This window comes from Stylophora pistillata, chromosome 4 (assembly GCF_964205215.1).
Source record: "Stylophora pistillata chromosome 4, jaStyPist1.2, whole genome shotgun sequence".
NCBI lineage: Eukaryota > Metazoa > Cnidaria > Anthozoa > Scleractinia > Pocilloporidae > Stylophora > Stylophora pistillata.
Window position 1 is genome coordinate 4,840,743 of NC_142522.1, and position 26,098 is coordinate 4,866,840.

Sequence of the window (26,098 nt, forward strand, 5' to 3'; positions counted from 1 at the left end):
ATAGTTTTTAACTTCCAGTTTAGATATAGAAGAAAGTCATGGAAGTGTGAGAGTAATGTAATCTTTTAAGTCATACATTAAAAATTTTACCCACCAAAATCAGCGTAGTGAACATAGTCGCTAACTCCGCCCTGTTCGTGATTGGCAGTATTACCACTGTCGTTCTGATGGTTATAGTCAAACTCTTTGTTCTTGAGACTCTTCCAGCCATGGATACTTTTCCATCCGCACCAGTCTTGCGATATGTCACATTGGCTGTCATCTAATTGAATCAATAATGGACCAACTGAACTATGACTGATAAAAGCCTTCCACATAAGCCTGCTTTCCTATCAGGTTATTTTCAATGGCTCTCCTTAGAAAAATGCGCGTGTTTTTTAAAGGGAACCTCCCCTGTTTTAACAAATAACTCTGGAAATGTTCCAAATGTACCTCTGAATAGATCTAGCATAAAGAGGTTGCCTTACCAAGCGGTCTGACTTTTTTTTATCGTTTTCCAAAGAAGGGTATCACAGCAACTTTTAATTTCCCGCGGCCGCCATCTAAAATAGTGCGCAATGCACTCAAGGTGTAGTTTTTCACTCATGTTGATGCTAAATTGCTGTCGTTTAAAGAAAATTTTAGAGAATGTGTCACTGTTCTTCCCCATTTGTAAGAGCCGGAGCATTCTTCATGCGAAGAGAGACAGGAAAGCGAGGTAGAAGATAAAGAATATAGAGAAGCGCCAGATTAAAAATTCTGAAAATGACGACCGCCGATCGAACACTTCATGATGCCTATGGCCCCAAGTGATGATGATGAAGATCTGCGACATATTCAATAAACTTTTTCTACAAGAGACAGCAATAAAGTATCATCAGGAGTACCAAGAAACCATTACACGTCATCAGCTTAAAGCTCACTGCACGCTATTCAAGATGGCAGCCGCGGAAAATGCGAAGTGGCTGTAGACCCTTTGGAAAATGATAAAAAAAATCAGACCACCTGGTAAGCCAATTTTTTTATACCAGATCTACTGAGAAATACATTTGAAACATTTTGGGAGTTACTTGTTAAAAGAGAGAAGGTTCCCTCAAGGTTTTGCTGGAGAATAGAAAGAGGCTACACGGCAGTGCCACTGCCAAAGCCACTGCCACCGTCATTGCTACTGTTACTGCTACTGCCACTGCTGCTGCTACTACTAGTGCCACTCGCAGTCCACAACCACTGTCAATGCTACTACTACTGCTACTACCACTGCTACTGTTACTGCTACTGCTACTACTATTGCTATTACTTCTTCTGGTACCACTATCACCAAATTATTTTGTTATCAACGCATAAAGACTCATATACAGGCAAGGGAATCAGGGTATAAAGAAGACGAGAGCCTTTTTCTGATGCGCTATATTTCCAAAAACAAAGAAAAACGATTATTTTAGGCGCTGGAAGGTGTAATATCAGACAGTGTGGATTCGTGAAACAGATACATTACCTTTACAGCCATACAGCTCCACTCTCATGGAGATATGATCTTTCCAAGCTATTGGTCGAAAGCGGATGAAACGTGCTATGATAGGTGGTTTAACTTCATGAAAAACAACAGTGTCCATATTTGTATTTCCATCAAATTCCTTCATGAAAAGATAGTAGTAGAAATGATCAAAGGAAATTTTGTCTATTCTCACTTCAAAATCATATTACCCTCCTGAACTTTTGTAAATGAAAACGGAATCGAACCAAATGAACAAGATCAAACCTTACCGAAACGAGACGAACAGAACAAAACTGAACACAACAAAATTCAACTGAACTGAACTGAATCCAACAACACCCAACGAAACCGAGCCAAGCTGACTAGCCTCGCCCCCCTCCGCCCTGAACTGTTCCGAACCGAACTTAATCAAATCAAACTCGGCCAAAAAAGATAGGCTGAACCGAGTCGACCTGCTCTATCCTGTCCCTCCCAATCTCGCACCGCCCCGACTCGATTTTATGCGACGCAGCCTGACCCGATACGACGCGACTCCAATCGACTCAGCCCGAGCTGAGCCGACCCCACCAAACATAATCAAACCAAAGAATACTAACCTCAGCCAAATGTTTATTTATTTATTTATTTTTTTATTTTGGATGAGAAAAACAACAGTAATATGATTTTGATGTGTGAAGTCCAACTCACCTTGTCTTCAATATCTTTTGGTTCCTTGTAATACTGGAAGCTTATTCCATCCCCGCTATACTGCAGCCTGTACTTCGTTACCCACTCAGGATATGCATTCCGTCCTTGCGTTGCTACAGCTGTGACCTTCATGTACCGAATTCCCAGAGCCACTTGAAGCCATTGGTTATCGTCGTTTACGCTGGCTGACCAAGATCCCTGTTTAACGCCTGATTGTTTCAAATGTAACCTGCCCTGAGAAGGGGCGTGGTGAGCATCCCATTGTGATGAAGCAGTGATTTGTTTTTTGGAGATAGTTCCATTCTCCATGCCAAGAGGCTTTTGACAATCTAATGGTTGTTAGGGATTAAAAAGTAATGTAGCTATTGGTAAAATAGTTAGAACAGGATAGGATAAACCGTAGCCTATACTTTCCGCGTCCTTAGCTGTTTTACCTACGGTTAGAGGCGAGTATGGGGGTGAAAAAAATAAAATCGATTCAGTTTCTCTATTTTAATGTAGCTTTGGGCGTGCCAAATGTTCCCAAAACATTATGCCCTTCCTCCTTTCGCCATCTAACTCTAAAATCCAAATATTCATTCCCCTTAATGAATGACGCTCATTTCTTGAAAATTTAACTCTTATTAGGGGATTGACGGCTTTAATATGTTTCTTCAACTGGAAGAATAGGATCATTGGCTTTTAGTACAATTACATTCATTTTATTCATAATTTTGCACAGCATATCCACGAGTTTACCATACCGTCACTTTGATTAGTTAGTCGTAGGAGTGTGAGGTTAATGGGCACAGCAAGTGCCTGCAACGTAAAAAAGAACGTGACAGTACACGAAGTGCAGTTTTCTATGAATACGTAACCTCTAGCGTAACCCTTACCTTTAACAGCACTCCAAGGAATCAGTTTGCAGGGTTCTTTGGTGAAAGAAACATTAGCAATGGCCAGAAATGGTCCATGAGTGAATTTGCAGACACCAACAGAATGAATCTATGGTAGGTTATAAAAAGGCAACCATGATAAGCTCAGGCATGTACAACCACGAGAAGATAGGTGTTATGGGAAAAAGGAATGTTTAAGTCTAACCCACTCTAGTTCTTGGAACACCGTCTAAGAACACCGTCATAGAAGACACCACGACATCATTAAATCGTAACCACGTTAAGAGTTTTTCTCCTTCGCAGCCTTTGTGTGGTCTAGACTTGTAACGCGCTCTCTCACGTTACACCTGTTGTTAGAAGGGTAAACAACACGTTTCTTCACGAGCTTCACGTTGCATGGCGAGACTTAACAAAACGCTGCGAATGAGAGTGTTAACTACCTGAATTTGAGTTGAATTGACTGGTATTGGAAGCTGTGCGTAACGCCACATATTGGTCGCCTCATCTGCATGGAAATGATGTTGAGTTTTGTTCGTGTTTGTGTTGTTTAATAACACAGTTAACGAAGCCTTGTGCCAGAAACGAAGGCACTTCCATTCATAAGCAATGCTGTTGATGATGGGAGACGAGAGAAAACATGGCAGTTCTGATGCTCCAACTGGTAGAGAGGCGTATCCTACTGACAAAAAATACGCGTCGTGTTAAGGAGTGATCTGCTCTTGATACCATATGATTTTGTCGCCGACATTAAAAAGTATACGTGAAATCATAGTGGGGACTGCATTTTAAGATTCCAAAGGATATCCCAACTTCGTAAAGGAAAAATCGTTTTCAAATATGCCAAAAAGTGCGTCCCAGGACGGCGCCATTTTGAAGCTTGCCGAAGGTTATTCGATCGTTTGTAAGACATATTTTAAAATTTCTGTATTTTCTACGGCAATTATGGGAAAAGGAAAGCAAACGACCGTTATCGGTCATAAAGCATCACTATGTTACTGTCAACTGACGATCAAACAGCTTACCTCGCTTTCCCATTCCCGCCAAATGAGTATTCAGAACCCCTCCATCATGAACGTACCAATCGCACCCACTCTCTTCAAAATAGCAGTCTGGACTCGCTGGAGACGAAGCATAAAAAGCAATAGGTTATAGATGCAATTTGTGCTTCTTAATATTCCTATTACTGACGATGCCGGACGGGAAAATAGCGAGAAATCGTGGTAATTCGTGTTAACTTGTCTTGAAGACTTTATTTCTGTTTAGATCGCTTTCAATCATCTTAAAATTAAATATACCTACTTTGTTTGAAGATTTTTTCACATGCTCCGTCCACCACCGTAAAATCATCCACTGCAATATCCCCTTTACTTCCAGTACCAACTGCTCCTTCCAGTACAAACTGAAAATAGCAATCCTGATATCAACAAAAATTGACCTTTACAAAGCTTAAATGCGTATTTTTCATTACTTTGCGAAATACTTCAGATTTTAACCTTGTACTTTTGGAAAATATGCCATTAAGTAAATGAAAATGCAATGCACTCTTTTAAACGCCCTTATAAAACAAAATATTTTGAAAAGGAGCTGAAATTGAAAACATCTACAATGAAAGAGCGAGACTTTCGTCCGGCCAGCAGCTCCTGCGGGAGAATGCACTGTGGATTACGCATTTTTAGATGATTTTAACGTCCTCTTAATCGTGTTAATATATTATATAGTTTCAAGCCTCTTCGCTGCATAATTATCGGAAAATTGAATACTTACTTTAAACCAAAGGGTGCTATTCAAAGCCGTCTGACCATATCGCCAACGGTTTCCTTTATCTCCCGAAACCATCCAAACAAGGGTTGCTGATTGGTTAGTTTTGAGGTAAATACTCAGATTACCAATGTCCGACCCATGCATGTGATACCAGAACTTAACGCAGACTGTCTCATTAGGTTTCATCCAGTCGCTAAGCAATCTCGCCTCGTCTCCAAAGTTTCTTCGAGAAGCTTCAATATAGATATAAAAACCTGCAAAAAAAGATATTGCGCGCCTATTGTTTTTTGCCCTTTTCGTGACCCGAATTCTGACCCTAGTGAGCGAAATGGCTGGGTTTTAGAGCGCTCTCCGATTACTTGTCGTAAAAGCAATCTCAAAGGGATTTTAACAGCCAATTAAAGCGAAGGAAAATACCCTTAAGTTCTAATGAGAACTCGAGGTGAGACAAGCATGATGCCTTAAGCGCAGGTAACCAAATCGTGTGTGGTTTTAGTCATGCATCTGACTGGTTAATAGAATGTCACGAGTTTTCCTGATCGATCCCAGTACGATATCAGCAAAAGCATTGTAGTCCTAGATTACTTTAAAACTGCTTTGTTCAGTCATAACCGTTATCAATTTTTTCGATAGAATTGAATTCATTTGGAGCCTTTATTTCTGCTTAGCCCATTGTTGGTTCTTTCCTCACTGAAGTGATTTCTGCGCAAAGGCTGCCTTACCATCCTTGCTGAACGAAGTGTGATCGTAACTCGGCCCAGTTCTTTCTGTTTGCGTCTGACCAGTGCCCACGGTCCATTGGAAAGTGGCATTCTTGTCAGGCTTTAGTCCACAGTGGCCCGTTTGAAAGTTACAGTTACCTGAAAGGACCAATAGAAACTTATTTACTTAACAGGAAAGAAAACAAACAGGCAAAAAAACACAATCATAGAAAAATTATCATAGCTAAAGAAATGCCATGTGATTCAAAAGAATGGACAAAATGAAATAAACAAGTTCTTAAGATAATTTGATTCTGGCGAATAAATTGAATTTACCATTGAGAAACAAATAAATTTACTGATTTCCACTTTAGAGAACACTTTGTGCATGTTTGGACCATCTGCTTCGCTTAAAAAGCAGTAGTTTTTAGTTATTCCTCTACGAGTTAGTAAGAAAAAGAGTCGTCTGATTAGAATAGCTGATTAGGTCTGCAATTAACCACAACAAAGTTAGTATAGAAGAAACACTGAAGTCGTTCTACCTCTGAAAGATCTGCATCTCTTTTGTCCAGTGGAATTTTTGGAGGTACACGCCAAATCGTTAAGATTACACCTGGTAGAACCTGGAAACCAGAAAGATGAAATGCCACGTGAAAACCACAGCTACGTAAAAGTCTGACTTGCAAACTTTTGTTAATTACACAATTAAGAGGATCACCACTAGTGACTGGCTCTCTTCATAAGGAAATCTAACTGAAATTACATATAAATCTCTTCTGATGAGGGAAACCCCTGGGGAATCTATATACAGGAAATCCTGTAAAACATGCAGAGGACCACCCGACTACGATTTTTCATTCTATCCAAAACAAGCAAACAACAAGCAGACCATCACTTTTTCCAGCAGACACGGTTACCCAACTGCTACCCTTCTTTTTACGCTTGATTCACACTCTGATCTTGCTTAACACTCTGATCTTGCTTACCGCATATAGATGGTGTGTTAGTTCCATCCTTGCAGAAGGGTGTTTGACTACAAGTGTCTGACCAGGGAATGCACGATCCATCAAGGCACTGATGGCTGGAGGGACATGGATTTCCTGCCAAAAAAAATTATCATCGGCGCATTTTAGTAACTACCGGACGACGATAATCTAGAAAATTGCTATTTCGTTGGAGACTAACTGCTTAATTGGCCCGCTTGAGCGTAATAGTCTGGGCAACTGCTGTTTCACTAATTGGAGATAAGTCTAGGGTCCTTAACAGTCGGCATTTTATAGACCATAAAGATATCATCTGCTTCAAGATCATTTGACTAAATACACCTAACAGTTCACTCACGACAGTTGCTTTCATCATCTCCGCTAGAACAGTCCTCGTAACCGTCACACACTGCCGTTGCTAGGAGACATCCTCCTCCTTTACAGGCGAACATACTGGAAGGACACTCACAATTCTCTTCATCTGAATGATCCTTGCAGGCAAAGTCGCCATCACACAGCAAATTCTTCTTGACACATTCGCCGTTCTTACAGGTAAACCGATCTTCGCTACATTTGAAACCTAACGCAACCGGAAAATTTAAGAATCACTTATGGAACAAATTCGATTTGATGGGAAAGCTGGCGGAATGTTTGCTGAGAGAAACGGAACATAGGCACAGAACGTATATGTGCACGATCCTTCGCAGTAAAGCACTATTTGAGCAATAGTGAAAATCAGACCTGAAAAAAATTTCAGGCCTGTACGGGATTCGAACCACTGACCTCTGCGATACTAGTGCAGCGCTCTACCAATTGAGCTAACAAGCCAACTGGGAGCAGGCCATCAAATTAATTCGACGTAAACCCGTTGATGATAAATCAAACAACAACAAACATATGAAACATATGTGTGAACTGCGGTTATGATACGGTTATGATACGGATACGTATATGTCCACGGGTTTATGTCGAATTAATTTGACGGCCTGCTCCCAGTTGGCTTGTTAGCTCAGTTGGTAGAGCGCTGCACTAGTATCGCAGAGGTCAGTGGTTCGAATCCCGTACAGGCCTGAAATTTTTTTCAGGTCTGATTTTCACTATTGCTCAAATAGTGCTTTACTGCGAAGGATCGTGCACATATACGTATCATAACCGCAGTTCATACATATGTTTCATATGTTTGTTGTTGTTTGATTTATCATCCACGGGTTTATGTCGAATTAATTTGATGGCCTGCTCCCAGTTGGCTTGTTAGCTCAATTGGTAGAGCGCTGCACTAGTATCGCAGAGGTCAGTGGTTCGAATCCCGTACAGGCCTGAAATTTTTTTCAGGTCTGATTTTCACTATTGCTCAAATAGTGCTTTTTACTGCGAAGGATCGTGCACATATACGTATCATAACCGCAGTTCATACATATGTTTCATATGTTTGTTGTTATAGGCACAGAAGTTAGTATAAAGTTTCAACATACATCAGCCATTTTATTGGCTAACATTCAGCTGGATGTCTTTTCGTAAGGTCTAAGATTGTGTAGCTGCGGTCATTAGCTTGAAACAATAGCTATTCATTCAAAAAAGATGCACTCAGACTAATCAAATATTTAATTAGCTGTTATTTCTTTCAAACGTCTTGACATTGAATGCCATTTACTTCATTGGCTTGTATAACGACAGGTAACAAGGGTAAATAACAGAATGTACTTGACGAATTCACAATGAAAACAACGTTATTAATTTAGTTGTAAGCTATCTTTTACTTTTAATGAAAACAGGATCACCTGGCTGAGCAAAGTAGGGTCGTAGTAAACAATTCTCAGTAGTTATAATGACGTCATCAAGTGCAACGTTAATTTCGTCTTCAAGAACGCCTTCTCCTTTAAAAATGACCTAAAAGAATAAACCCCAGAAAAAAAAATCAAGCTTCGATTGAATGATGAGACGTGAGCTCATTTCGTCCCCATTTCTCAGTTCTAACCTGAGTTCCTCCGGCTCCTGGCCAAGCAACCTGAGCTGCTGACCATTTTTCACCGTGGTTTCCGGTCAAATTCCATATTAACACCAGATTCTCTTCACTTGTGTCCCGTAGGTAAACCTTGAGAGTCGGCTTCGACTTAGCGGGCATGAGGTAATTGAAACGCAGACATAAGCCCACAGATTTATGGAACGGTTGCCATGGCAATAAAGGACTGTCCAATTGTGCTTTGTAAGGCCCATCAACAAAGGCAAAGCTACCTGTATTGTAAAAAGGAATCTGATACAGTTGCAGTAACGCATCGCGTTTTCAGGGAGCCAAAACTGGAGGGACCCGAGGAAGTGTGCCTGGGAAGTTTAAATGTTCATTGTCTCGCCGGGATAGTGTTAAAGAAACAAAATTGATTTTTAAGACAGCTGAAATAGCATAGCAGCCAGAGCCTAACACTCATACTCATGGGGCACGAAAGACAGGCAAATGAAGCATCTAGCCCTGGAAAAGACCTATCCCTTCAATATTCTTCAGATTTGTGCATTTTTGCCAAATGAACACCCCTGTCAAACGAAGTGATTATGATCAGTACCTATGTATAGCTCTGAGATTTCGCTCTCTGCTTTCAACTAACCTGGATAGTTAACGAAGGGTTTAGCACCGGTTAATTTCCACTTTTTCGGCATGTCATCAGGGTGTGTCCATCCGCAGTATTCTGATTGGAAATAGCACTCTTTTAACACCACGGCTAGTAAGTAGATAAATGAAGTTATCAAAATTAGTTATTTTAAATCAGAAGACAGGTTAAAAATTACACGAGAAAGGACTTCACCTTGAAGATGGAGATGACCTAATACCCTCTGATGGACAGTACTCTCCAGATTGCTTGCAAACGAAGAGGAAATCTGTATTGATATGCAGAAATGTTAAGTGAATAGTGCGCTGTATAAAATGGCCTGTACAAGGAGCCTTCCTCTGGTAGCACACAGTCAGTATATCTATTCGTATAGATACACTGACTGTGTGAGGTCAAGGATGAGCCATCTTGATCTCACACTTAAAGCCTATATACTCACCTTCACTGTAAAATTTCCCGGCTGTTTGATTGCGTCGAAAACAGCCGTGAAGGATGTGTTTACACAAGACAGGCTCACTGCTGGGTTAATTGTTATGTTTTGTCCTAGCGTTGTGATATTCAGTTGTAGCAGGCAGTCTGGGCAATACAAACCATCACAACAGAACTGGAAAAATCCTATTTAAAATGAAAGTAGTGATGTTTTATATGCTAGGTTTAACGTCTATTAGAGTACCAGGTTATTTGGTACTCTAATAGATGTTTTCATCAACCACCAGGGTTCACTTTTTTACAATTAAGCCTTTTTTGGGTTATAGTATCACAGATATTTCTTCCGAGCAACGGAAACATCGACACAAACATAAAATATTTTTTCCCTACAATGATAATACTAATAATAACAAAAGTTATGGATCTTAATGATGATTATTGTAATACTGACTAGCTAATGTTGATATCGACGATAATAATGCTCTTGATAATGTGACATCTGACTCTGCTCTTGTGAGGCATGGTGTTCCACAGGGTAGTATCCTTGGCCCTTTACTTTTTGTCATTTATATCAATGATTTGCCTCTACATGTTAATGGTGCTGACCTGGATCTCTATGCTGATGACACCACACTGACATTATCGGCAGATATCTCAGCGGTTGATTCTCTACAAGATTCACTAGCTGCTTCTTTGAAGGAAATTGAATGCTGGACGCACACCAATAAACTTCCTCTCAATGAAAAAAAGACTAAAACACTACTGGTCACAGGCAAACGCCTTGGGAAGAAACTTCCAGATGGTTATAATTTATCTCTTAAAACTATGAATGGTGTATCATTGGAACAAGTACCCTCAGCTAAACTTCTTGGTATAGACATTGACCACGATTTATCAATGAACACTTATGTTGACAGACTGTGCAAAAAAATTTCACAAAGAATTGGAATTTTGAATAAGATCAAACTTTGTTTACCATTTAACCAAAGACTTTTATTTTATAATAGTTTGATTAAGCCATTATTTGATTATGCCAATGTTGCATGGCAGTCACTTTGCTCTAATGAATCTCTTTTAAGAATACTTAGGCTACAAAAGAGAGCTGCTAGGGTTTTATTAGATGCTGAACCACGTAGTTCATCAGTTATGCTATTCAATCGTTTAAAGTGGATACCATTTTATAACTCTACTAAGATAGCTAAATGTTCAATACTATTTAAAAGGATTAATTATTGTGTACCTAATTATCTTAATGATAGCTTAAGATTATTAAGTTCAGTACATTCACGCAACACTAGATTTTGTATATACAACTTTTTATTACCTAAGTTTAAAAGGGCTAGAGAAGGAGGGAAAACTTTTCTAGTTTCTGCCATAAAATTATGGAATCAGTTAAAGCCTGAATTAAAAAAGTCTAATACACTTAAGGCCTTTAAAGACAACGTATTTAAATATTATTATGATGACAAATCATGCTTAGCTCATTTTAATCGGTAAATTTTATTGATAGTAGTTTTATATATTCTTACTTGTTTATATTATCTTGTATTATATATTTTATCAATAAAATATTATTTGTAATTAGCTAAATTTATATTTATATTTGTAATCTTTTTTTTTTTTTTTTTTTTTTTTTTTTTTTTCTTCAATATATTAATGATTCTATTGTATTTATATATTTATTGTAATTAGGAGGACCACAAGTTTATTAGTGTTTGTGCACTATCACGTGCTATCCTCAATAAATAAAGTCTTACCGGCACAGGTTTTAAAACTGAAAAAGAAAGTCTGAAAGATTAATTGAGAGATATGTGATTTTTGATAGTAGCGCTTAATTATTCCGGGTAACTTAGAAGTACATGAATCCCCATTATTAACATGCAAGACCTGAGTAACTCACCTGAAATGCGCAATGCCGCACCAACGAAACCAAACATGGATGATTCATGATTTTCAAGTGTCACTTCTAGTTTACGTGTCCCTATCAGAATTGAACGGAGAAGCAGCTTTTAATAATCACCACGGTGTAGTTCTGAATGATTCTTGTTTGCGGCCATGACAGCTGCTATATCCAACAACATAAGCGTCCGTCATACCTGGTTTAGTCCAAAATAGTCTTTTTCTTGGAATAGGCCGTTCATATTCACCATTTGGTCTACGCATGCCCAGAGATACGTGGTCTGGGCCTACTACTTCACTCATAAAGACCTCCATTTGGTAAATGCGGCATTTGTCCAAAAATATTGGTTGTGATGTTTGCTGGGCTTTATACCTTAAAAAGACAAGACAGCGTATATGACCTAAGAAGAAGAACGCCCAGAAACCTTGTGGTGTATACCTAAAAGCCTGAGGCGGTTTTCCCTGTATATGAAACGAACACGAGTAAGGCTACTTCCCCCTGTCTTGGATAGTTTCTTTCTATTTGGAAAGGTTTGGTGTGTGAACTTTCAAAAAAAGTGTTGGAATAAATACCACAGCATAAGATCGCACATAAGTTCTGACTTAGATCCGGAATTTGGGGTGCCTAAGAATGGGTCGAAAATGTTTTTCCCGAATATCTTTGAAGGTACTACGATGCACATCTAAGTTTCAAGCGATCCTAATGGTATCAATTATTATTTTGCGTGTCTCACTTGTCCCATTGTTGATGGTCAGTCCATCTTTCAACAGTGATGATTGGTTGCTTCGACACAGTCTTTTCTGACTTCTTATCAACAGTTTCAATGCCTTCCTCAGTAACATCGTGCATCCATAGTTCACATAAATCATCACATGCCACGTAAAATGTGTAATTACCACTCTCAGGAGCCTGTAGAAGGATAAATGCAGTTTCTCAATTGACAAAGGAAGGACGAAGAACAACCTGAGGCTATACGAGATTGCATTTTCGGTTATTTATTTTCAAAGAAGCTATTTTGCTGTCTCTCTCTTTTTCCACCCATCACGCGATTTTGTACCGGTTCCAGTGCACGAATGGAAGTTCTGAAAAAGCAAATGTACTATTTCGACTACTGTATTCGTTCAGATAATGAAACCCTTCTTCAGTTTTTTCTGTTTTACGATTTCGGTAGATGGTGTTTTCAAGAAAGCTTAAGCGGGGTGAGGCAGTCATTAACTACATAGAAAAATCTGTTGTTGACTCTAGAGACGATTTTGTTGAGTTGGTTGATGACCTGTATTCACAGTTATAGTGAAAAAAATTACCTGTAAGTAACCAGTCAAACGCAGAATGTACTTTTCTGCCACATTTACCGGTGCATCGAAATCTCGAAGAATTATTTGGCTTTGTGGCGTATATTGGAAAGCAGGATTTTCGCGCATAGTTGGTGTTTTTTTAGTGTCGTAGTTAACGTTATACCATGCATCACGCCAAACTCCGTGGATTTCGCTGGTGAACTCTACAAAACAACAATGAATTGAAGCCAAATGAATGAAGACTAACGTCCCTTATAAACATTAATGGCATTTGAAATTTATGATGTGTACGAGAAGTTACAAGTTTTTGATGACAAAGAGTTATCAAGTTATCCTTGAAGCTTTGCAATCGTTACTTTGTCAGTATTATGAGTATGTGTGTACACTCATCTGGATAACCGTTCTGAAATTAGGTATGTTAGCAGTAACAAGGAGGGAAATTTTAAATCTCAGTCCATTATCTTGTGACCAAACGATGAGGCAATTATAAAACAAACCTGCGTCAGAGACCTTTCTCTTGCGGTTCATTTGGAAGAGTACGCTTCGCAGACACATATCAAAGGCCATGGATACCATAGTTACGTGCACATTTTACTTTAACTTTTTTTTAACTAACTGCAACTGGTGAAACTTACCAACTGTGCGAATCACAACCTGGCAAAGAACTAGCGTGACATTGCTACCAATCAACTTGAATGTCACGTAACGTCCACGCGCTGGTGGAGAACAGCGTACTTTGTAATCCCACGACTTTCCATAGGACACAAACTTGGTACAAGATGGATGTAAACTGGTTTCATCAGTGGATACGTCGATGCTAAGAATTCCATGATCTCGTGGACAGCAGTCCAGGTTTTCGGTGATCTCAACAGATTCAACGTAGAGGGGCTTTTCAAGGGTCACCTGCCACCAAGGGTTGGACTCCTATTCGAAATGAGGGCCAGAGAAAACCAATGAAATGACTCTAAACAGAGAAGCAAACGCGAACTAAAGCGACGAGAAGTGGATAAATAATGAGGGGAACGAAAAACCAGTGAAGTGTTCAAACAAACAAACAAACAAACATAGAGCCATCACAAGGACGGACAGACGATTGTCTGAGTCACCATCAATCAAAGGTTCATATAATTTCACTTGCTTTGATGAACGAATTAGTGATGTTTATAATGTAAGTGCTATCTCTTGTATCACATTATGTCTTACCTTTTTTGACCTAAAACATGTGGAAAAGGATCTGTCAATAGCCAGAAAAGGGCCATTTGGTATCAGAACACTCGAGCTTCGGAGTAAATTTTGACGCAATAAGGTTTTTTCTGAGAGAGAGAAAAAAATGGTGGATCAAAGAATCAATGGAGAAGTTACTGCTTTCCTTCGGTGATACCAGTAAATCATAAGAAAACTACTTTTTGAAGAGTGAGAAGTTTTTTGAAAGTATTTAGTTGTAACATAAATCTGTTTAAATGAGTTTTGTTGTATTTTACGATAGAATTTTTGTTGAAAAGTCAACGTGAAAACTACCTAATTCGCTATTGGATGCCAAATAATCTCACACGACGTATAGACTATGGGACATACCAGCACGTTTGGAGCACAAAACATTCTTATACGTTTTGCAATCTTCATTCGTGATTCTTGACGAAATTGCTGAGAGAACTGCACAACTCTGGTCTCCATGGTTACCGGACGGATATCCACGCATCCAAAGGGAGGCGTTCAACGGGTTTCCATCGATCCAAACCCAGTCGTCTCGGGCCAAGAAACCAATATGCAAGTTGTCCGGCTTTGGCTTCATTCCTTCCAACTTGTTAGATAAGGCAGATCTTAAGCCTTCCCGCGATACCTTGGCTAGTGCACCACCTATTCGACTGCATTCTATTTGAGCGTAACTCCATGGAAGTACGTTATGGGTGTGAATAGAGAAACAACCGCCATGGAAATGGAAGAAATTTGGACCACATTCGAATTGTGCTGTAACAAAAAGTTAAGGAAAGGAATTATAATATGAGATCTCTAAAACATTTGCATATACCAAGGCTCTCTAAAGTCCTCTGGTTGGTGATTATTATTAATACAGAGTCAATCCTTTGATCAGCGAAAGGTTTCTTTAAAGACCTTTAAATGAGTACTTTTGAAGGTTTTTCAGCAGTTTTTCACTTTTATTTTGGCTTTTAAGGATATACTTGCATATGAGGCATGTGGATATATTCAGTAGAAAGACTGGGGCTTTCTAGCATTTCAAGCCACTACTCAAGGAGTTGTAAGTAGAAGTATTCAACAACTGACCAGTTTGATTGCACCTTGACTTGACTTTAATTATTTGGTCCACCGATAATGCCTGATCGTAGACCTGCAAACAGGAGATCCTGCCACGAAAGAATCTATTCCATCTGATCGAACCTCCAATCAGCACTTCCGAAACAGTACCTAATTCCATTTTTACTTTGAGAACTCTTTGGGTGACTACGCTATTATTGACAAAAATAGTTGCAATTCCTGTGTGGTAATCATACGTTGTTCCAATAAAGTTCCATTCGTCTGAGTTCAAAATATTTTTATGGAAGAGAAAATATTCCCTTAAAGTTTTCCTATCTATGTATGTCACTTGAACACCAAGTGATTGATGAACCACCATCAGCGAGCAAGTGAAAGATTTATAAGCTGTTTCATATTTGTAAATGAACCCAGTGGAGTTTCGGAGATACACCCAAGCAAAAATACTAGTGGAGAACCTTGTGTCAAGTTCTCCGTTATTTTCAAGGTGTACGAAACTGTCATTCATACCACTGAAGAAAAAGGAGCCATTTGGATTTCCACAAGGACCAGGCTCAAACGTAATGTTATTAGATTTAGCTTTAGTGGCTCCATTTGGACTCAAGTCCACTGTTCCATTTGCACCCCTCAGAGTGAAAAAAGCCACTGGCATAGGAACATCTAAAACAAATGAAATAACGATTGTTAAACTTTTTTCTCGTGATTATTAAAGGATAACGGTATTTACTACCTTTAGTATGGTCGGTGACACATTTTTGAAACAGAGAAAATATGCAAAGTATGCTCTACCCTAGATCTCGTTTTGTCTACAGTACGTCTTTCTTGCTATTTTCTCGTATCTAATTCAAGGGCAGATATCTCAAAAATTGCGCAACCTGAGGCTCTTCAGCACCATCTCAGAATAGAATACCATACTTGAAATCAACTGGAAGAGAACTCGAGATCTGTATTATACTGTAATTAAACAATGAAATTTTCGAAGTTACTTAGGGCATCAACAAAAAATTCAATTTCATACAGAAGTTTTTATTCGGGTATCTGAGAGATTAGCTCACCGTCAGTTCGTTGACTACATAACCACCAACAAGAAGCTATCTAAAAATCTGAGCGGTAATCGAAAATGTCACTCGACGGAAACTGCTCTCTTACACGTAACAGACGATTTTCTCATGGCCATTGATAAGAGTAAAGTGTCCGTTGTCGTGCTACTAGACATGTCTAAGGCATTCGACAGTATCAGACATGGTATTATCCTTCAGCAGTTACAGAGTATAGGTGTTGCCTCTTCGAGCTTGGAGTGGTTTCATAATTACCTGTCTGGTCGTAGCCAGAGAGTGCGCATTGGGGATGTTATCTCAGAGCCGCTCCCTCTTAAATACGGAGTTTCTCAGGGTTCTATCTTGGGGCCCGCGTTATTTACCATATATGTAAATGATCTCTCGTCCGTTCCAACCCACTGCAAGTCTGTGCGCTACGTCGATGACTGTAAATTATACCTATCTTTTCGCTCAACTGATTTCGCTCGCGTATTTGGCTATCTAAACGAAGTTTTGAGAGATTTCTGCCGATGGTGCTGTCAGAATTCCCCTCTAATATACCCAGCTAAAACTAAAATATTACTAGTTGGTGTTCCTCAACTACTGCGGAAATTGCCTCCAACGTCAATTTCACTCTTGGGAAAGCAAATAACACCAGTCCTTGCGGCAAAGGACCTTGGGGTCTACATCGACCAGTCCTTAACATATAACGATCATATTGCTAAAAGTACTTCTAACTGTATTCTCAAACTAGTACAGATCAGCAGGATCAAACACCTTTTGAACAGGAAAACTCTCTTACTTTTCATGAACGCTTTTGGTTTTAGTACAATGTATTATTGTTCAACTGTATGGGCCAACACATGTCAAAGAAATACAAAGAAGCTTCATCTAGTGCAAAAACTTCGCTGCCCGTATTGTATTAGGTCTTAAGAAATTTGACCACATCTCACAAGGCATTAAATCTCTTAATTGGCTCACTGTGAAGGAGAGACTTTATTTCAACGATGCTGTAATGGTATTTAAACGTGTAAATAATTTAGTTCCTGAATATCTGGCTAACACGTTTGTCCCACGATCTCGTTTTCATAGTAGGGTAACAAGATCATGTAATCGGCTCCACATCCCACGATGCCGCCTGTCCTCTTGGCAACGTGCATTCACGTATGGCGGATGAAAATTGTGGAATAACCTCCCAAAGGACTTAAAAGCAGCTGAGAATGTAAACGCCTTTTAGCTCCGCCTACTGAATGCGCTCCTTACTGGAAATGTTGCGCACAGATGAATCGTTTCAATCTCCTATTCTTGTCTAATTTTTGTAATATATAGAATTAGCCAAGCCTAAAAGCGGAGCTCCCAATAAGTGAAAATTTTGCAATAAAATTTCTTTACCTATATCAAAAACTTTTAGCCAAAAATTCATTCAGTATAGATTAAACCCATTGACACTTACATGTAACACGTGCCTGTGAAAAGTCAAAATTTTGGAAATACCAAGAAAGCAAACACAATGCGCAATAAATTCTTAAAAATCATCTTTTCCAAAAAACAAGCTCCAGCGAAAGAAGACTAATTAAAGAACTTATTTCCGACAAAAAAAGCGATAGGTGCACAGTACGTTTTAACTAAAAAATCAAGATGAAAGATAAAAATCCATAAATATTTTCGCATGTGTGCAGATGGGCATGTGGATCATATTTCAAAATGGAATAGGCGAATTGTTGAAAATTCTGAAAAAACTTCAATTTGACGCAAAATCTTATATTAAACAATACTTTTTGAACATATTGTTACTCGAACATTATATTTACCGGGTCATCGAATCTTCAAATTGTCGCTAGGCCCTGCTTGGAGTCCGAAGTTCGGTTTTTACTTTACGTCCATAATTCGCATCGCCTTAGAGAATCGTAGTGTCGTTGACTCGATAGCTTATTCTGTCACCTTTAAGACCTTGATATCTATTCTTTTCCAAGCAGAGTATCCTATAGCATTGCTACTTTACATTCTGAGTTACACAAGGTCTAACTCGATCGCAAATGAACGAAAAATCCGACCTGAAAATTTTGAGGGTCGGCCACGCAGACGCCATATTTTCAAATTTGATCATATAGTACTTTCGTGATAGCATACATGACAGAGGGCACGTACGTACGCTCGGTCAATCACGTGACAACCAAACGAAAAGAGGTTGACCATATTCCATGGGTATGGGGCTCTGCCCCACGCGCGCTTTGCGCGTGGGAGCCCCGCTATTAGTTCACTAGTGTTTTTAACGTGTACTGGCCTTTTGTATTTATATTGTATTAACTTTGGATTCACTTATATACATTTTTAGGTCAATATAATGTTACTATATTATTACAATAATTTAATGAAGGCTTTGTAACTGAAAAACCCAGCTTGGGAGTTGCAATAAACGTATGCACCTGACGAGAGAGGACTACCAGACCCTTTCGAAACAGTTCTGTAGTGCGAAGTTTTAAGTTTTATTTTCCTATACAATTGATTATGTATGTATGTATGTATGTATGTATGTATGTATGTATATGCATGAAATACTTCTAATTACATAGATTTTTAAAGTTAAAACGTATCGTTGAACATCATACCAAGTGGCTGTTCACAGATGTACCCTTTCACACTGCTGCACGATTGATCGTTCCAGCGCCATCCATAACCAACCCAGTTTGAATACCATCTTATCGCATTTAGGAAAGACCCACACTTTCCATCTCCACTCGGTTCTCTCGGGCCCCAAAGATTATTCGTGGCCACCTGGCCATCTATCCAGACCCACTTGAATTGACCGGTCAATCCAAGATAAATTCCACCGTGGATGTCAAATTTTAGTTCTCTCCTTCTATTGGCTACAACGTCCATCGTGGACGCGTCATTGACGACGGCAAGATCGGCGTTGGATTGATGGCAAAACTTCCGTGCGTCACTCCACTTAAAGGTTGATCTTAAATAAAACAGAAAGCACGAAGGACCGGCTCTGTACCAGCCGGGTTCGCATCCAGAGGTTATATTACCGCCTGAAAAATAAGACTTTATTTTCATTACTATAGAACAGGCCGAAACACATATTGGTGTCTTATTTATGTAACCATTACTCATCTAAAAGGTTCCTTTCTCTTGTCTGTTCTAAAAGACGACTTCATGAATGAGCTTTACAAGCACTAGCATGGCGCTTGAACAGAAACAATCGCTTTGCGAGTGTTATCTTCTTTTACATTCTCACCTGGTTTAGAAACATTAAGAGCATAAAAAGAGAATACTGTTTTTCTTCCACAGCAACTGTCATTTCGATGATTATTAAGACTCATCATCTGACCATACGGACCTCTATCAATCAAATAAATCTTTCGAGCATTTTTTCCCCCGTCACTGCTGAGGACAACAACATCTAGTGGAAAGCTTGTGTAATTAACAACATCCAACTTTGGTGTGACGAAACTTTTTTCCTTCAGCACTGCAGGGTAGATAAAATATGGTTTCTCTTCCAGATTTCCCCTTGGTTTTTCAAGAGTGAATCGAAATTCCTCGGAGTAAAGGCTGTGGTCGGAGAGCTGCAAACCTATTCGAAACGTCCGGCCCTTGTACGAAGAAACGTAAAAGGTTTTTGATTCTAGAAATGAGATGGGTAAGATAAGAAAATATAATACAAGATTATGTAAAAAGTGGAGAACAAGTTTAATTTCAAAGATAAGATAGAGAGGGAAGGGCAAACTACAGAGACTCAGATATTTTGATATTTGGAAGATAGGCACCTGGTTGGAGATAAAGAAAGTCAGCCTAAGAGAGCTCAAGTGACCAGAAGCAGAAAACTATTTAAAGAAAAGGACAAAGATATGTCTTTAAGGAGGACTAGTTGCTTCACTTTAACCATTGAAGACATAATTTCTTATAAATGTAAAGTGAAATTCGAAACTGAAATGGCGGACCCAATACATTGTTTAAATGGGAGAGAGACGCACCTTTTTGGAAACAAGTTCCCCTTTGGAAGGTGAGGTCGTCAAGTGCTGCATCTCCAAAATAACTTCTGCCTCTGATACCATCTATGACCACCTAAAGAAGACAATTAAGATAAAATCGTGCCTCGCTACCAGCACTTCTGTAATCTATGAGTCTTGCGGGGTAGGTCATCGATGAACACAATCATGGTAGACAAATGGTTTACCATGTTTGGTAAAGAAATACTTAACGGGTCAGACTGAGCGGAAGATTCATATCAATAACGCCAATCTAAATTCAATAAATTCCTTAAAAGTACGTAGTAAATAAAAGGCAAAAATGTTAGGAATTGTTCAAGATCTTTATAGAATTGATAGCGTGGTTGTAAAATTATAAAAAAACGTTTTAACTTCCATAAACCTACTTTATACCGTCCTGTCTCGTTGAGACTAATTTGCTGGCGTATCCATTGATCTCCTCGATCCTCAGACTGAAGCCAAACCGGTGTAATCCTGTTTTTCTTATCGCTCTGTACATAGATAACAACACAGCTCATGGTGGAACCAAACATGTGATAGTAAAATGTCATGCATTGTGGTCCCTGCATCCATGGACTTTCAAGCCTTGCTGTGTCTCCACGGCGTCTAGGAGCCGAAGCCTCAATATAAACAAATTCTCCAGATCCTATTGGAAATATGATGACGAATAAGCATCTGATGACACCGTGACCCGTTTTATGACACCATTCTCTTAGATTAAGGTTCTTACCTATTTCTCTGGTAAAATCGCGAAAAAACTAAAACTAATAGAGCTAATCGAGATGATTAAAATGACAAAGTTTCATAGGTAGAAATACCCTGTTTGTTTCTTGTCACTCAAAGCGTTATTTTCTTCACCAGGAAGCCTTCTCCAGTGTTCTCTTCAAGTTGGAACTTCTTCAAATGTCATTATATACCATTTGTGCTCTCCTTCACAACTGAAATCTGCTTTCATCGTTTACGAATTTTTCAAATTTTAATTAAAGAACATAGTTTTCATTAAAAGATGGCGGAAGGGTTATCTAGCACAGAGTGAGTCGGTTTAAGTAGCAAAATAGCATAACTCTTGACATTTAGCTGCTTTTTTGTTTTTGCCTCTTATTTGATAGATTTAAACATAATTTCATCTTAAACTAGGTTCTCCGGTATGGCAAAAGTAAAATTAGAAGAAGCAAATAAGACTTGAAAACATCTATTTCTTTTATTACTTTTCATAACATTACCTGATGTATGATCAGCTCTTGGCCCTGTTTTAACGCTTGGAGTGGACTTTCCAATTGACCATTGAAAAGTTGCCTTTGTATCCGGCTTCCAAAAGCAAAAATGGGAATCAAAGTTGCAATTTCCTAAAAGACGACGAAGAGAAAGATAAGAATTGTTGGTGTTTCAACTGTGGTAAGGTTTTGCATTAGAAATTTTCTAAGGTAAACACTAAAAAATGGTAAAGAAAACTAAAAACAAAAAAACCAAAATCCAAAAAAAAGAAAAAAAAAAAGAACGAAAAAAAAATTGAACAGCGAGACTCAATAAAAAACCCAAATAAGTCATAATTCATTACCTTAACGTCAGTTCGACCTCAAATTATAATCAAAGGTGCACGAGGGGGTGAAATGGAGAGCAATGCCTTTAGTCGAAAAATTATGGAAAAACGAATGCGAATAGTCAAAGCTACCACAGAAATTCACCAAGGAAATGAATGAAGTAGCACTGCAAGTAATCGTAAAACAAATTGTTCAGCAGATATGTACCTGACTGATTGCTTGAGGTTTCGGTTTGATTTACACACATTCCATCCGTCAATGTCACATCATCGACTGCAATGTCACCTTGGTAATTCTGGCCCACGACTCCTTGTAGTACTACCTGCAAAAATATTGTCATAGATATATCCCTTAACAGTTTCGTAAAAATTGAAAAGTGGAAACGTTGGCAAGATATATATATTTTTTATTTCTTCAGTTTTCCCATCTATGCCCTTTTGACCGTTCTTCATTTTCTTCTGATTCGTTTCCAATTCGAAGCTGCAGCTGTAACATGTAACTAATTTCCTGACTAGACGATCACGAACAAACCCGGCCCAAATTATGGGGAAAAAACAAAGCTGACCTCAACCGAACTCTGATATGTGATTTTTGTTCTTAGTTTTTTGGACGGGTGTCATAAACTTGCCAGGACCATCGAGTATTGTCAGGGGAAGAGGAGGCTGGGGAATGTAAGGCTGCAGAGGAAAGAGTTTCTGTCCACAGACTCATTTCCGCCAGAGTAGGTTACCCATTGAATCCATGAGATAAATCTTACCTGAAACTCGCCCACATAAGGTATGTCGACAACGGCCTTTCTCCACTGATTGCCTTGGTTTCCTTTCCTTTGCCAAATCAGGGTATTATGTGGTTGTCCCGCAGCCCTCTTTAAGACATCAAGTCTTCCTATGTGTGATCCATACATGTGATAAAAGAAGTGCAAACATTTTGGCCCCCAGATGGAAGGACTCTGTAGCTCTGCGAACTGATTTTGTTTTGCTGGATGTGACGCTTCGATGTGGATGTATTTTCCACCTCCTGTAAAGATGTGTGCAAAAAGTTACATGTATTGATAAGCAGCCACTATATCTACTATATCTTGTATGCTAAAAGAACACCTATGCTCTGCTAGACATGAAGACGACTGGCAAGGAGAAAATAACGAAAAGGAAATTAAGGCCATTTTTGTAGTTTACTTATAACAGGAAAACTTGCCTTAGCTTCAAGCTTAAAGTGGAGAAAAGTCACTTTAAAGTGGCAAGCAGATGGAAGAATTCGGTTAAGATATTAAAGAGATGCAAAAAATTAATTACCTACTACGTAAATACATTAAGTGGAAGGCTGTGAAATAGTTAAATTATCAACATCACATCCCGCCATTCAAAGCGTAACTAGTAGCACTAAATTTAAATCACATTCTCGACAGGTAAATGTGGATGATTTGAAAAGGAAGTCAGGAGTGAACTTTGGAGGTTGTTATTTGGGGAAAATTCGTATAAAATGTTCCGTTCTGAAAGGGTCGTAATAAGTCAGAATACCAGGTATAGGTTAGAACGGAAGGAAAGGTGTTTGGAAGGCATAGACGGCTTTTTAATCATCATTAAATTCCTTTGTTGTTCGTGGCAAGAAATAGTTTGCGTCCAAGTACTCACCGGTATGGTCTTCGGTCGGTCCAGTCCCTCTGCTCGGTGTTCCATTTCTTCTTAGAATCCAGTCCATTTGGTCTGCGTGGAAATTGCGCCATCCGCAGTAACCCTCATCAAAGGTACAGTTTACTAGAATTCCAAACGGTTATGAAGGACGGAAACATCAGCGAAACAAGAAAATGGAATATTATATGCATGGTCAAGAATTCAGAACGGTTTTATCTGGCCGAGTGACTTACACCAATAAGGCCTATTGCAAAGACCACAAATGGCGTCCTGACTCTTCCTATTGGCGACAGTAGTCAATCGCGGTCAAGGCTCTTGATTTTTTAAGGTTTCACTGACTCTACCAAGTTAATGTTAAACAAATTGTTCAGCAGATAAGTACCTAACTGATTACCTGAGGTTTCGGTTTGATTTACACACATTCCATCCGTCAATATCACATCATCGACTGCAATGTCCCCTTGGTAACTCTGGCCAATGACTCCTCGTAGTGATACCTGCAAAAAAGTTGTCACAGACATTTCTCAACATTTTTGGTCTCGTAAACTGTTGCCACTGATTGGCATTATATTTTCTTCGGTGTAATTATTATTTCAAATTATCTGGACACCTGTTTTTATAAGAACGCCGGAAAACAACAAATAAGGACCACTTCTACGCCTCTGTACCTCATAAAAATTCTGTAAAAATTGAAATAAATATGGAAACGTTGGCATGATCTATGTATTTTCTAATTTTGTGGAGATTTCTTCAGTTTACCCATCTATTTCCCTTTCGACCGTTCTTTACTCTATTCTAATTCGTGTCCAATTCGAAGCTTTAGCTCTGATATCTATCTTAATATCGTGACTGGAATACTTTAAAGAAATCCGGCCCAAATTATAGGAAAAGTTGGGTTGACCTCAGCCGAGTTCTGATATCTGATTTTTTTTCTTGGGCTCTTTGGATGGGTATCAAAACTTATCTAGGATCATCGCGTGCTATCGAGGGAAGAGGATGTTGTGGAATGTAAGGCAGGGTAGGAAAGAGTTTCTGTCGACAGAGTCATTCCACCAAAGCAGGTTATCCTATTGAATCCATGAAATAAATCTTACCTGAAACTCGCCCAAATAAGGTATGGAGACAACGGCCTTTCTCCACTGATTGCCTTGGTTTCCTGTTCTTTGCCAAATCAGGTTATTTTGCAGTTGTCCTGCAGCCCTCACTAATACATCAAGTCTCCCTATATGTAATCCATACATGTGATAAAAGAAGTGTAAACATTTTGGTCCCCAGATGAAAGGACTTAGCAGCTCTGCGAACTGATTTTGTTTTGCTGGATATGACGCTTCGATGTGGATGTATCTTCCACCTCCTGTAAAGATATGAGCGAATAGTTACATGCACTGATAAGCAGCTGCAAAAAGAAACATTAATGGCATTTTTGTAGTTAATTTACATCAACAACCCTCTCCTTAGCTTTAAGCTTAAATTGGAGAAAAGTCACTCTAAAGCGGCAAGTAGATGGCACACGGTTAGGATGGTAGACGGTTAAGATGTTGCTCAACATGCAAAAAATATTTTACTCACTCAATAAATACACTCAATGCAAGGCGGTTAAATAGTTAAAGTAACAACTGCACACCGTGCCATTCAAAGCCTGACCGGTAGTAATAGATTTAGTAATCATTTTCTCGACAGATGAAAGTTGAGAATTTGAAAGGAAGTCAGCAGAGTCAACTTTGGCTATTGATATTTGGGAGGAATTCTCAGGAAATGTTTCGTTCTAATGAATAAGTATTAGTTAGAATACCGGGAATAGGATAGAGCGGAGGAAAAGGTGTTTTTGAGCCATGGGAAGCTTTTGGAGCATCGTTAAATTCCTAATTCCTTAGCCTTTCTTGGCAAGAAATTGGTCGCGATCAAGTACTTACCTGTGTGGTCTTCGGTCGGTCCAGTCCCTCTGCTCGGTGTTCCATGTCTTCTTAGTATCCAATTCATTCGGTCTGCGTGGACATTGCGCCATCCGCAGAGACCCTCATCAAAGGTACAATTTACTAGAATTTCAAAAACATCAGCAAAACAAGAAAATGGAACATTATATGCATAGTCAGGAATCCAGAACGGTTATATCTGACCGGCTGACTTACACCAATAAGGCCTATCGCAGCGACCGCAATTAGCGCCACTCTCCCTATTTGGGGTTATAATCAATCGCCGTCTAGGCTCTTGATTCTTTAAGGTTTCACTGACTCTGCTAGAGTGTAATTCGTGTTTCTCTGTAGTTAATGTGATAGAGACAGCTTCCTAGTCAAACGATCCATGCTTCCGCAGATAATTATGGCTCAAGCGGGGAGAATTACATAATGGCCTACCCCATTATTTTGTTAAGTAATCCGACAACTTGCCGAACACGTTTTACTCTTACGAGATTATGTTCTCACCCGAGCCATGGTACACTGTCGCAGTCAGAGCTCGTACCCCAAAGTCCTCTGTGTGTCTCTGTACATACATCATGCTTTGTAAAACTACAGTATCACTTTAGCTAAAGTTTGACGGTAACTCCTATGTAAGCATAGATCTGTTAAGAACGCTTTGCGTATTGCAATTAGGACGTTTTAGAAAAATGTGTCTCAAGTTATAAGGATTTCCCTGTCATTTATCTGCCACACGTACCCTCATATGCAACAGCTAGCGTGATATTCTCAGAGGAGACGCACGTTAAATTCGTGCTGAAACTTATATCATCTACTGCGATATCAGCGGTGTATCTTGCACCTGCTATACCCTCAATTATGACCTAAATAAAAATGGTGTAAGCATTGTCAGAGAAACAATTTAAAATAGTGATTGACTGATTGAAACAACGAGTTATGATAAAAGGAAATAAGGAAAGACTTTTCTTGTTTATTAGAATGATTTGTTATGAAATGGTATAGCTT

At 39.1% G+C, this 26,098-nt stretch overlaps 1 protein-coding gene across 1 annotated transcript in view; it reads right to left on the reverse strand.

Annotated features, from left to right (window-relative positions):
* Positions 1-26,098, reverse strand: part of LOC111344970 (uncharacterized) — a 53,430-nt gene that overhangs the window by 14,552 nt on the left and 12,780 nt on the right. Inside the window, exons 11-47 of the mRNA XM_088756576.1 lie at positions 25,833-25,956; positions 25,091-25,213; positions 24,272-24,531; positions 23,572-23,674; positions 23,178-23,300; positions 22,304-22,563; positions 21,754-21,868; positions 21,229-21,351; positions 20,392-20,651; positions 19,991-20,081; positions 19,255-19,641; positions 18,623-19,048; positions 14,989-15,636; positions 14,281-14,673; positions 13,909-14,018; positions 13,341-13,629; positions 12,715-12,908; positions 12,144-12,319; positions 11,607-11,782; positions 11,411-11,491; positions 9,521-9,696; positions 9,277-9,349; positions 9,079-9,192; positions 8,457-8,713; positions 8,260-8,368; positions 6,840-7,061; positions 6,485-6,598; positions 6,041-6,121; positions 5,520-5,657; positions 4,801-5,051; positions 4,336-4,435; positions 4,059-4,154; positions 3,477-3,715; positions 3,037-3,145; positions 2,162-2,490; positions 1,475-1,613; positions 95-262 (exon numbers count right to left, since the gene is read on the reverse strand). Coding sequence (XP_088612702.1) covers positions 95-262; positions 1,475-1,613; positions 2,162-2,490; positions 3,037-3,145; positions 3,477-3,715; positions 4,059-4,154; positions 4,336-4,435; positions 4,801-5,051; positions 5,520-5,657; positions 6,041-6,121; positions 6,485-6,598; positions 6,840-7,061; positions 8,260-8,368; positions 8,457-8,713; positions 9,079-9,192; positions 9,277-9,349; positions 9,521-9,696; positions 11,411-11,491; positions 11,607-11,782; positions 12,144-12,319; positions 12,715-12,908; positions 13,341-13,629; positions 13,909-14,018; positions 14,281-14,673; positions 14,989-15,636; positions 18,623-19,048; positions 19,255-19,641; positions 19,991-20,081; positions 20,392-20,651; positions 21,229-21,351; positions 21,754-21,868; positions 22,304-22,563; positions 23,178-23,300; positions 23,572-23,674; positions 24,272-24,531; positions 25,091-25,213; positions 25,833-25,956 — 7,177 coding nt within the window. The remainder of the gene's footprint in view (positions 1-94; positions 263-1,474; positions 1,614-2,161; positions 2,491-3,036; positions 3,146-3,476; positions 3,716-4,058; positions 4,155-4,335; positions 4,436-4,800; positions 5,052-5,519; positions 5,658-6,040; positions 6,122-6,484; positions 6,599-6,839; positions 7,062-8,259; positions 8,369-8,456; positions 8,714-9,078; positions 9,193-9,276; positions 9,350-9,520; positions 9,697-11,410; positions 11,492-11,606; positions 11,783-12,143; positions 12,320-12,714; positions 12,909-13,340; positions 13,630-13,908; positions 14,019-14,280; positions 14,674-14,988; positions 15,637-18,622; positions 19,049-19,254; positions 19,642-19,990; positions 20,082-20,391; positions 20,652-21,228; positions 21,352-21,753; positions 21,869-22,303; positions 22,564-23,177; positions 23,301-23,571; positions 23,675-24,271; positions 24,532-25,090; positions 25,214-25,832; positions 25,957-26,098) is intronic.